This window comes from Molothrus ater, chromosome 16 (assembly GCF_012460135.2).
Source record: "Molothrus ater isolate BHLD 08-10-18 breed brown headed cowbird chromosome 16, BPBGC_Mater_1.1, whole genome shotgun sequence".
Taxonomy (NCBI): domain Eukaryota; kingdom Metazoa; phylum Chordata; class Aves; order Passeriformes; family Icteridae; genus Molothrus; species Molothrus ater.
Window position 1 is genome coordinate 14,861,669 of NC_050493.2, and position 13,811 is coordinate 14,875,479.

Here is a 13,811-nt window from a genome sequence, read left to right on the forward strand (position 1 = left end):
AATCACAGTCCAGCTGTCTGGACTGTCTTGGTCAGTCACAAGCTTTTGTTATCATTCCTTTTCTATTCTTAGCCAGCCTTCTGATGAAATCCTTTCTTCTATTCTTTTTGTATAGTTTTAATATAATATATATCATAAAATAATAAATCAGCCTTCTGAAACATGGAGTCAGATCCTTGTCTCTTCCCTCATCTTAAGCCCCCTGTGAACACTGCCACAGGTCTGTAGCTGTGTTCCAGCTGCTCCTTTCCCAGTGGATTAATTGACTCCTGTATCTTTCCCCAGAGCATGAGGCTTCAGTGAGTTCTGTCTGCATCAGCCCAGATGGCCACAAAGTCCTGTCCACGACAGCTGCTGGGAGCCTGGGCTACCTGGATGTGCAGGCCCGGGACTACAACACGGTGATGCGCTCCCACGGGGGCTCCGTGCTGGGCTTCTCCCTGCAGGGCACGGGGGAGCAGATGGCAACAGTGTCCCAGGACAGCACCATCCGAGTGTGGGACCTCGCCTCCAGGCAGCAGGTGGGTGACACAAGAGGCAGGGGGTGTCTATCAAAGCCCCACAGTTCAGGAACCCTCCCTGAAGTGTGAGGGGTAACCACGGGCAAGAGACCCTTTGGAAGTACAGGGTTCTGAGGTTGTGGAATTCACATTCTCTGAACCTGAGAGAAGTAGAGAAAAGAATGATGAAAACAATTCTTATCTCATTGGCTGCTCCTGTGTTATGCCAAAGTAAAATACAAAATAGAATTGTTTACCCAAAGTGATGGTGGTTTGTTTCCTTGGCCTGTCAGGGCCAAGTGTGTGTGCAGACTGTTGGTCAGCAGACAGTCACAAAATTCTAAGCAGTTGAGTTGAGTTAAATACTTGTATAAATTCAGTTTAATGTAATATAGTGTAATATAATATAAAATAATATAGTATAATAAAGTGATTAATTAACCTTCTAATAAGATAAAGTCCTCCTCTTCATTCCTCCCAGATGTCAGGCAAAAATATCACCGATAATGATGTATTGTTGGACACAACTATTTCCCTTTCCTCAGTCTTTTGAAGATTACTTTTTAGCACAAACCTTAACATCCAAGGGCTTTATCTGAGTGCCCAAAGACCCAGGACTTCAGTGGGTCTTGGATCCATCCAGGCAGGAGCAGGGACATGCTCATGGTGCAGATGTGAGGCTGATCAGTTGTTGGGTCCAGCTGCAGCTCCAGTCCTCTCCAGCTTCATGCCTGTGGTGTCTCTTCCCTGCAGCTGTATGACTTCTCAGCTGCAGAGGAAACTCCCTGTACTGTGGCCTTCCACCCCTTCTGGAAGATGCTGGCCTGTGGCTTTGACAGTGGGGTGGTGAGGATCTTCAACCTGGCTGCCTCTGACCTCCTGCTGGAGCACAAGTGAGTGAAGTGGGAGCTCCACGGAGTCTGACTGGGTGTCCTGGTGATGAGACAGCCACAGTGACACTCATGGAGCTCCACAAGCCTCAGGTCCCAGCTGGGTGGGCTTGGGGCAGATCCCACTGTGCCGAGGCTCCGGGTGGTGAAAGTCCAAGCTGTGAAAGCCATGAGGGCTTTCATTGTGACTTCCCAGTGGACAGCAGTAGGAAAGAGCTTGTCCTAGAGAGCAGCTGGGCAGGGAGCCCTTGTGAGCCTCAGTGTGGGGTTTGGAGGATGCTCCAAAGGGAGAAGGAGCAGGTTCCATCCAGGCTGGAGCCTGAACTCACTGCTTGGTTTTCTGACAAGTCAGTGTTGCTTGTCCTGGGCTGCTACAGGGGTGAGCACAGCAGGGTCCTGCTCTGTTCCTGGTTAATTTAGCCTCTTGGGTTCTTCACTATGTTACACTCAACATCACCACTGTTCCCTCTGTCTGTGATTCCTTCTTCTCTTCCCTTTTTCCATGTTTTCTGCCCCCTTTCAGGCAGCACCGCACCGCGGTCACCGGGCTGACCTTCTCTCCAGATGGCAATTTCATGTTCAGCTCCTGCTTGCAGGGAACTCTGGCTCTGTACAGACTTGTGGCACAGACAATCCAGGTTCTGAGAGTCCTAGGTAAGACTCTGGGGTTGGGATTGCCTTTCTTCTTTTTCTGTATTAGCACAGACATCCTGACACCAGAGCCAGCCCAAGCTCAGTCTGCTTGGAGTGATATTTCCCAATGAACCTTCTGAGCTTTGGCATTTCCCCCTGCTCTGGGCATTGCTGAGGCACCTCCAGTCCTGGGGGCAGTTCTGGGCCCATCACAAGACAGACACTGAGGGGCTGGAGCTTGTCCAGAGAGGGGAACAGAGCTGGGGAGGGGCTGGAGCACCAGGAGAGGCTGAGGGAGCTGGGAAAGGGCTCAGCCTGGAGAAAAGGAGGCTCAGGGGGGACCTTGTGGCTCTGCACAGCTCCTGACAGGAGGGGACAGCCGGGGGGTCGGGCTCTGCTCCCAGGGAACAGGGACAGGACAAGGGGAAATGGCCCCAAGCTGTGCCATGGGGAGGTTTAGATTTGATCATGGGAAAATTTCTTCATTGGAAGGGTGGTCAGGCACTGGCACAGCTGCCCAGGGCAGTGGTGGAGTCACCATCCCTGCAAGGATTTAACAGATGCGGATGTGGCACCTGGGGACACGTTTTAGTGGATTTGATGATCTTAGAGGGCTTTCCCAACCTCAGTGATTCTGTGATTTCTGTTTGTACCTTCTGTGTGAGCAAACTCCAGTGATTGCCAGCACTCCCCTACCTGTTCAAAGCCTCTCATCCTGCTGGTCTGATGATTTCATTAATGTGCTGGGGTCACAGAGATTTATCCATGCCCAAGCCCTGACTCTTTCCATTCTGTACATGTGCAATTTAATTTGTTTGAAGTGGATTGTTGCCCTAATCCTGCCTGCAGCAGAGCTGCTCTGTGCTGGTGAATGGAGCTGGTGGAGAGCTGGAGGCAAGGCAGGGGCAAGGCAGTTTGGAAAAATTAGTGTCACATTTAATGTACACTTTGGAAATGAGTTGTGACAGCACAAGCTTGAGCAGGGAAAGGGAACTCTGATTTTTATACAGTGTAATACTGCACAAAGAGGAGGAACCTGCCCCAGGAGGTGTGCAGGATAAGAAACAGGGGTTGAAGGAATCAGGGAATTCATCTAAAATCACCCAGGTTTGGTGTCAGTGCTGCAGCTGGACCTTCACATGGTGCCTCTGCTCTGAAGCTGTGTTTGCTGCCTGGTCACGTTCCAGGGACAGAACAGTGGAATTATGGTCATGGAATAAATACAGAGAATTGCTGTAATTTCTGTGATTTTCAGACCTCTGGCTCTCTCTGCCCTGTGGACTGACATCACTGTGGTGGTGTTGAGCACTGACCTCATTCTACTCTGGGTTCAGACACCCAGGCTGCAGCTGAGATCTCACAGAGCTCCTCATCACAGCCTCTTGTAACCCTACAAAATAAGCCCTAAAATCAATTTTATTCCTTCGACTTTGTTCTGCTCTCCTTGAAAACACTGCATGTTCACTCAGGCAACAAGCTGTGCATCTCAACCTTGTTTTTGAGGTGCTTCACTGCACATTCTGGGTGTGTAAATAAAATTTGTAGTGTCTCCTACAGCACAGGTTGCTTTTTTCTCAAGCTGCAGGAGAAGCTGCAGCTGCTGCTGAGCAGCACCATCATAGTGGGCTTTGCTGCTCCTCACTGTCTTGCTGTGTCCCCCAGGCAATGTGGTGGCCCAGGATGCTGGCAGTGGCGTGGACACTCTGGTGGTCAGTGGGGACAGTCGCCTGCTGGCCTTCGTGGGGCCCTCCAAGTACGTGGTGACAGTGATGGAGGCCTGCTCACTCGATGAGGTACCCAGCAGAGTCCCCTCACTCCTGGGGACAGGGCTGTCTCCTGGAAACCCCACAGGCAGCAGCCAGGGAGCTGGATCAGGGCTGACAGTGAGCTCCCTGTTTTCCCTTCTGTGAGACAGAAATAACAAATTCAAGGTTTCTTCTCCTGTGCCTTCATTCTCTGCTAGAAAGATAATTTGGGAGGTGCTGTGGAGGCTGTCAGCTCTCACCTCTCTCTTGACCTGCTCTCCTGGGCATTGTCTGCACCTGCAGCCCCTCATTAAGTGGGAAGGGAAGGGTCCAGGGGGCTCCATAGCTTTGTGTTAGGAGCACGGGAGCAATCCTGAGGCTCCTGCAGTGGTTCTTCAGTGGCTTTTTGTTCCACAGCTGCTGAGGGTGGACATCAGCATCCTGGACCTGCACAGCACCATCTTGGACTCTGCAGTGAAGGTCTGCTTTGGTCCTGTGCTTCAGGGAGAGCTCCTGGTATCCACTTCTTCCAATAAAATCCTTGTGCTTGATGCAAAAACCGGACGGCTGGTGCGAGAGGTAGGACACTGAAATTCATCCACCAGGTTTCCTCTGGGGGCTGGGCACTTCTTGTCTCTCTGGGAGGTTAAATGAGAGAAAACACCTCCTGGAGCTCACAGGCTTCAGAGAAACACAAGTGAGAAGCCTGCAGCTGTCCCAGTGTGCTCGTGCTCAGGGTGAGCCTGAGCTTGTCCTTGTTTTCCACACTGTCTCTTGCTGAAGTGTAAATAAGGATATAAACCAGCTCAGCTAAGGCTGCTGGTGCCATTTCTTGTCCTCAGGTGTCCCCTGTGCACAAGCTGAGCTGTTCCTCCTTGGCACTGAGCAAGGATGGCCAGTACCTGCTCACTGCTGGTGACAAGGTCATCAAAGTGTGGGACTACGGGATGCGCTTCAACATCAACTTCCAGGTACTGCCCACCCAGGGGGGAGAAGGGGGTGGTGCTGCATTGCTGAATCCCCAGAGAGCAGCAAATGGGCTCTGTATGACCTGGCCCAGTGACCCCCGTCCCAGTTTGCCCAGCAGAGAAATGCAGCCTGGATCCCACACTGTAACAGTGCCCGGCAGTGGGCACAGGCTGGGGCTGCCAGAGCACCCCAGTGAGAGCCTCTGCAATGGACAGAGGTAGGTGATAGCTCTGTGTTAGGGACAGAGAGAGAAAATGGGGAGGAAAATGGTTCACCCAAAGCTTCAGAGATAGGATAAGATTTTGGACTCTTCAGCTTTTGCTTCCTTCCCCGAGTGTGTTGGAGGTCAGCCCTGGGTTGATCAGCCCACAGGTGTGAGAACTGTAGGTATGATAGATCCTCTTCTGGACCTTCTGCTGAGGCCTGTAGACCCTGGCTGGGCAGGACAGAGTGGAGTGACCCCATCCTGACAGGACAGGTGGTGATGGGGATTCAAGGCCTGCTCTCTCCCAGGTGTTCATTGGGCACTCAGAGCCCGTGCACCAGGTCGCCTTCACCCCAAACCAAGAGCACGTCATCAGCATTGGGGATGCCATCTTCCTCTGGGATTTCCTAGCTCCACCTCCAGTCAAGGCATCCCCAGGCAGGTAATGGTGCTGGCAGTGCCTGTCTGTGTCCCCTGTCCGTGCCCCATCCCTGTGTGACTCCAGTCTCCTCCCCTTCCCAGGGCTCGTTCCCCTGCGTCCACTCTGGTGCTGAGCTCAGGTGAGTTTGCCTCTTCCCATGAGTTGTGCTGGCAGCTTTTCCAGAGGGATTTGGGGGGATGGTTCCTTCCCTGAGGGGGTCATGTAGTGGGGGGCAAACCAGCTAATTAGCCTTGAAGGACAATCTCAAATTAATTGACAGCACTCCTCAGTCTGCCTAGGTGGGGATGTTCTGAGCAGAGCCACTCTGGGCTTTCTGGTAGATTTTCAGCTTTTGCCTTCTGTCTTTCTCTGCCTCCATCTCCTCTGTCTTCTTTCTCTCTCTGTCCCTCTCTTTCTTAAAACACAGAGAAGTGGCTCTATGGAAGCTGGAAAGCTGAGGTGTCACCATCCAGAAGGATGAGAGGAACATGGGCTGAAGGAAGTGACACCAAGCCCTTTTCTTTCCCAGACAGCAGCTCTGAGAAGCCCAAGGATGGCTCTGAGACCCCTCGGCAGACAGTGCCTCTTCCATTGCTGTCCTCCCCACCGTGTCTGGATATCAGCTCTGTCCACCCAGCAGGGTTTCAAAGTAAGAGGAACTCCTTGCAAAAAAGGGAAAAATTAACCTTGTTTTAGGAAAAACTTGCCTATTTCAGCAGCATCCTTGGAGCCATCCCTACCTGTGACCCCTTCTGGCAGACCAGTCTGCAATTCCTTCCCCTAAGCTGGGCTTGACTGGGGTTCAGCACCCCTTTATCCTCTGCTCTCCTCCACATACTGAGGTGCTGGCACAGCCTCTCTGACTGTGCTAAACACCTTGTTGGTCATTCCTATAGGAATTGTCTGCTTTGCCCTCCAGCCTAACAGCTGAGCTGTTCCACAGAGCAGGGGAGTGACACTGCCAGAAGTCAAAGGGTCAGGCACACGTGAAGTGGTCCTGAAGGACATGGGTGGCTGCATCTTCCCACTGATTTCTCTCCCCAGGTATTTCCTCTGAGTCGGACAGGGAGGAGGAAGCAGAACTGCCAGACAGCTGCAGGAAGGTGACAAATGAGCACAGAGATGCCTCAGTCATTGTGGTGGAATCAGATGGGAATGAGGAGCCTGTTGTGAGGCCCAAAGTGAGGCAGGACAGCTCGAGGTCTCCTGAGAAAACAGCAAACGGTAAATCGGGGGAATTGCCAGTTTGTACAGAGCTGCAGGCCTGCATGGCAGCTGGTCTATCCCCCAAAACCAAAGAAAGAACATGATTATTATTATTATTCTGGGGCAGAGAGACCCAGACATGTGCTCTGAGCTGTGAGGTAAAAGGCTGCAATGTGTTCCTTAGGAGTTTTCTCTTGGCCATGACCTTCCAAGGGCACTCAGTATTGAGGGAGGCTCACTTTGATCCCTAAAACTGCTCGTTTTTCTGGCTCTTTCCCTACTGCTGCTTCTGGGCACACCAGAAGCCTGCCTTCAGCCTGGAGCCAGTATCATCTCTGAGTGGCACGTCCCATTAAATCCAGCTGCAATTAAAGCTCCCAATGGCTCTATTAATAGCTGCACAGCCTGGGAGCTGCAGTGGTGTGTGGCAGCCTGCCAGGAGCAGGCAGCTGCCAGTGCTCAGCCCCTGCAGGACTTGTTGGAAAGCCTCAGGATAAAACTGCCCCCAGTGCTCCTGTGACAGTGCTGGAGCTGTGGGGCTCGTGGCTTCACAGGCATCCCAGAGCATGAGGTGTGGCTGTCCTTAGGCTGCTTGCAGTGTGGTGTGGGAAATTTAGAATTCTTGGATAACTAATTAATATGATTAAGTAGAAGTTGTTTGTTGTTTACATTAAGTACTTATATATTCCAACTCTACTGATTACGTATTTTTAGTGCTGTTTTTGTTTATCTATGTGTTTTGTATGTACTTTTAAGAATATGTGAGATTGGTTATAGTTTAGGTGGTTTACAGTTCTTTGTTATCTCTTTCTTGTGGTCTTGGAATTCGGTTTTTTAGCTTCTTCTTTCTTATTTTAATACAGTTTATATCTTAGTAACTTTGAATTTTAGAGAGCTTTGAGAAAATTCTGGTAAGAACAGTTACAAGTGAAATGGCTGGTGCACACTGTGGTCTAAGTTGTTCAGTTACATTGCTACAAGTGGGAAAGGAACTGAGAACTCCGGGGAATGGCTGGAGCTGTCAGGGAGGGTCAGGCTGGAGATGAGGAGAAGGTTCTTCCCCCAGAGGGTGCTGGGCATTGATTGAACAATCTCCCCAGGGAGAGGGCATGGCTGCCAGAGCTCCAGGAACGCTGGGATGATGCTCTGAGGTACAGGGTGGGACTGTTGGGGTGTCTGTGCAGGGCCAGGGGTTGGACTCATGATCCTTGTGGGTCCCTTCCCACTTAGCATATATATATGTGTCACACATATGTAAATGTGTATGCATTTATGTATATGTGTCACACATCTGACACTGCAGTTTGCTTTTTGCCTCGTGTGTGTTCACACGTGCACAGCACATGAATATAAGCAAGCCACAGCCTGGGTGCTGCTCCCAAAGCCTTCCCAGGAGCAGCATCTCATAGGTACCATTTTCTCCTTTGTGTGGCAGAGCCCAGGAAGGGAACCAGAACTCCCAAGTCCCAGTGTTGCATCCGCCCAGATTCCTACCGGCATTTCACTCCTCGCTTCAAGGCATCAGTGCTCCCCCAGGTGAGAGTTGTGCTGGTTACCAGGTGGAGAACAGGCATTTTGGGGCTGGGGTAGGTGCATTTTCCAAATTGTTTCCATTTTGTTCTCTGTTGGAAAGCAATTTAGGAACTCTACCCCAGGGCTGATGTTCAGCACAGAAATCCTAATGTTAGTTCCCTGTTCTCCTCTACATGTAACTCTTCCCAGACTAGTAAAAAGTGATTTGTGCTCAACTCTTTTTGTGTTGCCCAAATCTGCATACATTTTTATTCAAAAGGAGTGGAAATGGCATGTGCTATTGAGAGTGAAAGACGAGTGAGCAATGGAGTGATTCATTGTGCTCCCATATTTGCGAGCAGCTGCACTGGCAGAGCAGCCTGGGGAAGGCAAATCCATGGAGCGTAGTGAGGAGAGACACAGCACAGCTCCTGCTCTGTTAACAAACACAGCAGGGATAAAACAGAAACTTAACTCAGCCCTTCCCTAAGCTCTGCTGCTAGTGCTGGGAGAACATCTACATCCAGATTTCACCCCCAACCCTCTCCTCTGTCCCTCCACCTGGCAGCGTTTTTCTCCCAGTTCTCTTCCTGTTGAAATATCTGCATCCCAAGTCAGCCAAACCCGTGAAACTCTTTCCCAGCAGGATTAGCAGCTGCTCCTCGGCTGGGCATTTGCTGCCAGCCTGTTTTGTGCCTTATCTGAAAGCATCTGTGCCTGGCTGTGCTGGGGCAGGGTCTCTTTTGTTATAGAATGTTATTTGTCTCTTCCGTTATGGAATTGTGTGAGTGTTGGCATGGATCTGTGTGGGATGTGTTTGAGGACACTCACTTTTTCCTGTGTGGGTGTTGATGCATCTGACCAGACCATTCTTCCAGAGATTATTTTAAGCCAGTGTCTGTTTTTCTTGCAGAGTTTCTTGTCTCCTCCAGCGGGCAGTGAGGTGCTGAAGCTGAAAGCAGTGATCGGCTACAATGGGAATGGCAGAGGGAATATGGTGTGGAACCCAGATACAGGTACACTGGGAATGCTCTGCAGTGCTGGGATGTGTTGCCAGAGAAGCTGTGGCTGCCCCTGAATCCCTGAAGTGCCCAATGCCAGGTTGGACAGGACTGGGAGCAGCCTGGGATAATGGAAGATGTCCCTGCCCATGGCAAGGGGTGGAAGGAAGCTTTAAGGTCCCTTCCAACCCATGTATGATTCTATTCTGTGATTCTAGGGCTGTGTACTGAGTGAAGTTATGATCTGACTGTTGGATTGGGATCTTTGCTTGAACACAGAACTTCTTTGTGTTGGTAAAATCCAGTAGCTCTTTGCTGTTTGCAAGCTTTAGTTGGTGAGGCAGATTCAGGCTCCAGCTGTTGAGTGGACAGAGCAGGAGGAGAGCTCACAAAGCCCATCCTGCCTCCTTTCTCCAGCTGGAATGGTGGCCAGCAGCTCTGCTTCACTCAGGTTAGGGAAAGTGAGATTTCATCCCCGCTCCCAACCTGCTGCTGCTGCTCTGCATCAAAGAGTCAGCTTTTACGTATTAATGAATCATAGAATTTTCCACGTGGGCTGTGGTGGGGGCTGTATGTGCAGCCTTTCCATGAAAACATCCCCTCTCCTCCCCCTCCTCTGCCAGGCTTCTTCGCCTACTCCTGTGGCTGCGTCATTGTGGTTGAAGACCTGCACTCGGGCTCGCAGAGCCACTGGCTGGGCCACGCCGAGGAGATCTCCACTCTCACCCTCAGCCACCACGCCCAGGTGGGAGGGGCTGCTCTGCCCCAGGCCAGGGCTCGTCCCTGCCACTTTGCGGTCCCACAGCCTAAAATCCCATTTGTTGTTCCTCCTTCTGCCTGGAGGCTATGGAGATTGTTTGGGAGTCAGCTCTCTGTTGTGCTGGCTCAGTGTGGGCTGGAGAATGTCCAGAAAAGGGAACAGAGCTGGGGAAGGGGCTGGAGCACAAGTCTGATGTGCAGAAAAGGAGGCTCAGGGGGCACCTTCTGGCTCTGCACAACTCCTGACAGGAGGGGACAGCTGGCAGGGGTCAGGGTCTGCTCCCAGGGAACAGGGACAGGATGAGAGGGAATGGCCTCAAGTTGTGTCAGGGGAAGTTCAGGCTGGACATCAGGAAGAACTTCTCCATGGAAAGAGTGGTCAGGCATTAGAAGGGGCTGCCCAGGAGTGGTGAAGTCCCCATCCCTGGAGGTGTCCAAGGAGGAGCTGGATGTGGCACTCCATGCCCTGGGCTGGGTGACAAAGTGGGGATCAGTCACTGCTTGGACTTGATGATCTTGGAGATCTTTCCCAACCTCAGTGATTCTGTAAAGGCTGTTCTCTTCCTCTGGGTGATGCTGCCTTTCCCTCCTGCCATCAGCTGAATTGTTGTTTCTCACTGAATTCTCCATTTGCCAGCTACATCCCTTTAATGTGGGATAACTGAAAAAACCGTTAAGGCTAACGAGCATTCTCTAATTACACATTCTCTAATTACTTACACATTGTTGTGTTAGGTTCTTGCCTCTGCCTCAGGGCAGAAGGATGGAGACTCCCACTGTCAGATCTGCATCTGGAGCACCCAGGATGGGGCCTGCACAGCAGAGCTGTTCCACCACGAGACACAAGTGCAAGCCATGGCATTCTCCTGGGATGACAGATTCCTTGTCACCATCGGTGAGCACTCCTGTCACAGCAGCTGTGGGGGCAGGGCTGCACCCCAGAGCAGACAGCCCATGGCAGGAGGGTGCTGTGAGCACCAAACATCTGCCAGATGTGCAGCAGGCTCGTGGGTAGGAAGCTGTTCTGTGGTACCCTTGGGACAGCAGGGAATGCAGCAGTTACAGCTTTCTTCTCCTGACTCACTGGTGCTTCTTAGACCCCCTGTAAATGGCTTGTGGTTACTATTTATAGTGTGCAGAGGGAAAAGCCTTCTTCTGGACTTGTTATTGCTGCCTAGATGGACTTGGACAGAAGTAGCCAGGCTCCCAACTGTGAGCCTCCTGCCAGGCAGCCATGCCAGCACAGGATGGATGCTCAAGCTGTCTGTTTTGCTCAGACAGGGGACATTTAAAGGACAACATGCAATTAGGAAGCTCTTGTTTTGCATGAGAGGGGACCTGTGGAGCAGGCAATACACTCCCTCCAGGCTGGTGAGGCTGCCTTTGGAAAGGAAAGCAGGCTTTGCTGGAGAGAAAGGGAGCTTTGTGCTCTTCAGGGAGCAGTGTGGGAGAGGAGCTCTCCTCCTCCAGCTCTGGTCTGAGCTGCAGGGGAGGGAAAAGCTGAAAGTCCCCACAGAGCTTGTGAAGCCTGGGAAAGGCAACAGGAGAGCACTGTCCTCCTGAGCTCTCTGAAAGCTTGGGAGTTTTGCCATCACTGAGGCCAATGCCTTCTGCTGCCACCCAGCTGTGATGGCTTCCATGGAGGTCAGCTCCCACCTCAGCTGGGACCTTGGCAAAGGTGACATCCCGTTCTTTGTCAAGACAGGGTTAGCCCTGAGTGCCCAGCTCACTGGAGAGTTTGTGTGGGGCATTCCCAAGGTGTGCAGAGACTCCCAAGGATGGGGAAACTGCTCTGACATTGCTCTGCCTGCTCAGTCCCAGCCCTGACTGCTCCAAGTGACTCCACTGCCAGCACAGCTTTGCTACAATCTCCAGGGTGAAGTGCTGGGTCAGTTCTGTCTGTCTCCCAACAGCTGGATGAGGGGTGGCACAGTTGATGTGAGTGTGCTGTGTGGATGCTTGTGAGCATCCTGAGGCAGCAGAGTTCTTCCTACTGCCTTTCCCTTTCTCCTTAGGGGACTACAGTGACCAGACCATGGCTCTGTGGAGCACCCACACCTATGAGCTCGTGCTGTCCACTTGTATCTCAGAGCCTCTCCACGATGTGGCTTTTAGCCCTTTCTCTCACCAAGACCTTGCCTGTGTGGGCAGGGGAGCTGTGACATTCTGGGTGTTGGAGCAGCAGGAAGCTGCTGTCAGACTCAAGGTAAACCTTCCTTTTACCTTTTAAGATTTATTTTCAGTATCTCTGACTTATTTTCCAAGCCCCCGGTGAGAGCTCTGTGAGAGCTGATGATTTCTCTTAGTGACATGATATTGACTGTGCACAAACAGCTTTTGGTTGTATTTGAGGCATTAACTGCAGGAATTGAGGGGAGGAAGATGTTTTTTTCTCCTGATGCATCTGAGCATGTTCATTGCCTTTGACATTGCTGGTTTTTGTGCTCTGGCAGGTTCATCGTGCCCCTGCCCCGGATGTGCTGGGGCTGGTGGAGCTGACATCTCTCTGTTATGGTGCTGAGGCTCTCCTTTACAGTGGGACCAACTCAGGCCAGATCTGTGTGTGGGACACAGAGACCAATTCCTGCTTCATGACGTGGGAGGCTGACGAGGGCGAGATCGGTGGGTGCAGTGCCAGGGCTGAAAGGGGAATGTGTTGGGAAAGGAGCCCTGAGCTCACAGACTTCCCATTTCAGCTGTGCTTGGAAACCACTTTGCTGTGTTGGATGCAAGATGTGTGGGGTGGCAATGGATCTGGGTTTCCTCAGGCTCCTGGGTTTCCTGAGGGCTTTATAGAATCATTAATGTTGGAAAAGATCTCTAAGATCATCAGGTCCAACCACTAACCCAGCACTGCCAGGTCCAGCGTTAAACCATGTCTGTGAGCACCACATCCACAATCTGTTTGGGTCCTCTAGGCATGGTGACTCCACCACTGCTCTGGGCAGCCTGTGCCAAAGCACCCACAGCTCTGGTCTGTAAAACAGTGCTGGGCTGTAGAGCCCTCCCACTTTGCTGCCCAAGTGGCTGTGAGGAGCACCCTTGGAATGATGACAGGATATCATTGTCACCACCTGTAATAAAGGGATGGGACCATTGTTGGGCTAAGAACGATTCATTGCTCAGACAAACATCAGTCTCAGAGGCTGTGAGATTTTAGAGGAGCAGGCAGTTGGCCATAGCACAAAGTAGTCACAAGTTCTTTGTTACAAGGCAATATAGATCTTTCTAACCCAATGGATAGTTGCCACAGGGTTTATTTTGCTTTTCTAACCTATCACCTTTACTTACTTCTACTGCATTGCAGATATTTTGTCCAATGGGCTTCTGTCTCACATGCACACAGATGCTTCTATTACAACTTCTAAACTCCCAACCTACTCCATACTATTACATTGCTACACTATAAACCCTTCACCATCTTACCCATACAGTTTCTTACTTACAACTATAGAAACATAAGTTTCTGAATTTTCTACCTAATGTCTGTGTACTGTATTTTTACATCAATCCAAGCTTCTCCCAAGGCTGCAAATCAAACCTTTCAGTATCTGTGGAAGTTTCTGTTTTTCCGATTCCCACATCTTGGTTTGAAAAGCCAGGTGTCTGCTGAGAAAGGCAGGAGCCTTCCTTGAAGGGGAAAATGTAAGCCCCCCCCCACTGAATTATCATAATTTTTTAATTAAGGGGCTCTCAGGCAAAGATATGGGAATAGGAGTAACAGTTCTTTACTAGGAAAATTAAAAAATACAAATGCAATAGTACAAAAAAAAAAACCCAGAAAACAAACCAGTGACAGAGTGAGACCATGCCCTGTCCCCTGTGTGTCAGGGGGTGGCACAGCCCCATCCCATGGGGGCTCAGCCCTCCTGCAGTGCCAGCTGTGGCTCTGCTGGAGCAGGGATCCTGCACAAGGGGGGAGTTTTCCTCTGCAGCTCCAGGGCTGCTGGAGATGGGCCTGGGCTCCCTC

At 51.1% G+C, this 13,811-nt stretch overlaps 1 protein-coding gene across 1 annotated transcript in view; it reads left to right on the top strand.

Moving 5' to 3' along the window:
* Positions 1-13,811, top strand: part of WDR90 (WD repeat domain 90) — a 49,982-nt gene that overhangs the window by 15,401 nt on the left and 20,770 nt on the right. The window contains 16 exon segments of the mRNA XM_036392226.1: positions 286-521; positions 1,254-1,393; positions 1,914-2,044; positions 3,686-3,816; positions 4,186-4,347; positions 4,611-4,739; positions 5,251-5,384; positions 5,465-5,502; positions 5,893-6,012; positions 6,408-6,587; positions 8,005-8,105; positions 8,995-9,097; positions 9,706-9,827; positions 10,577-10,736; positions 11,857-12,047; positions 12,295-12,463. Coding sequence (XP_036248119.1) covers positions 286-521; positions 1,254-1,393; positions 1,914-2,044; positions 3,686-3,816; positions 4,186-4,347; positions 4,611-4,739; positions 5,251-5,384; positions 5,465-5,502; positions 5,893-6,012; positions 6,408-6,587; positions 8,005-8,105; positions 8,995-9,097; positions 9,706-9,827; positions 10,577-10,736; positions 11,857-12,047; positions 12,295-12,463 — 2,247 coding nt within the window.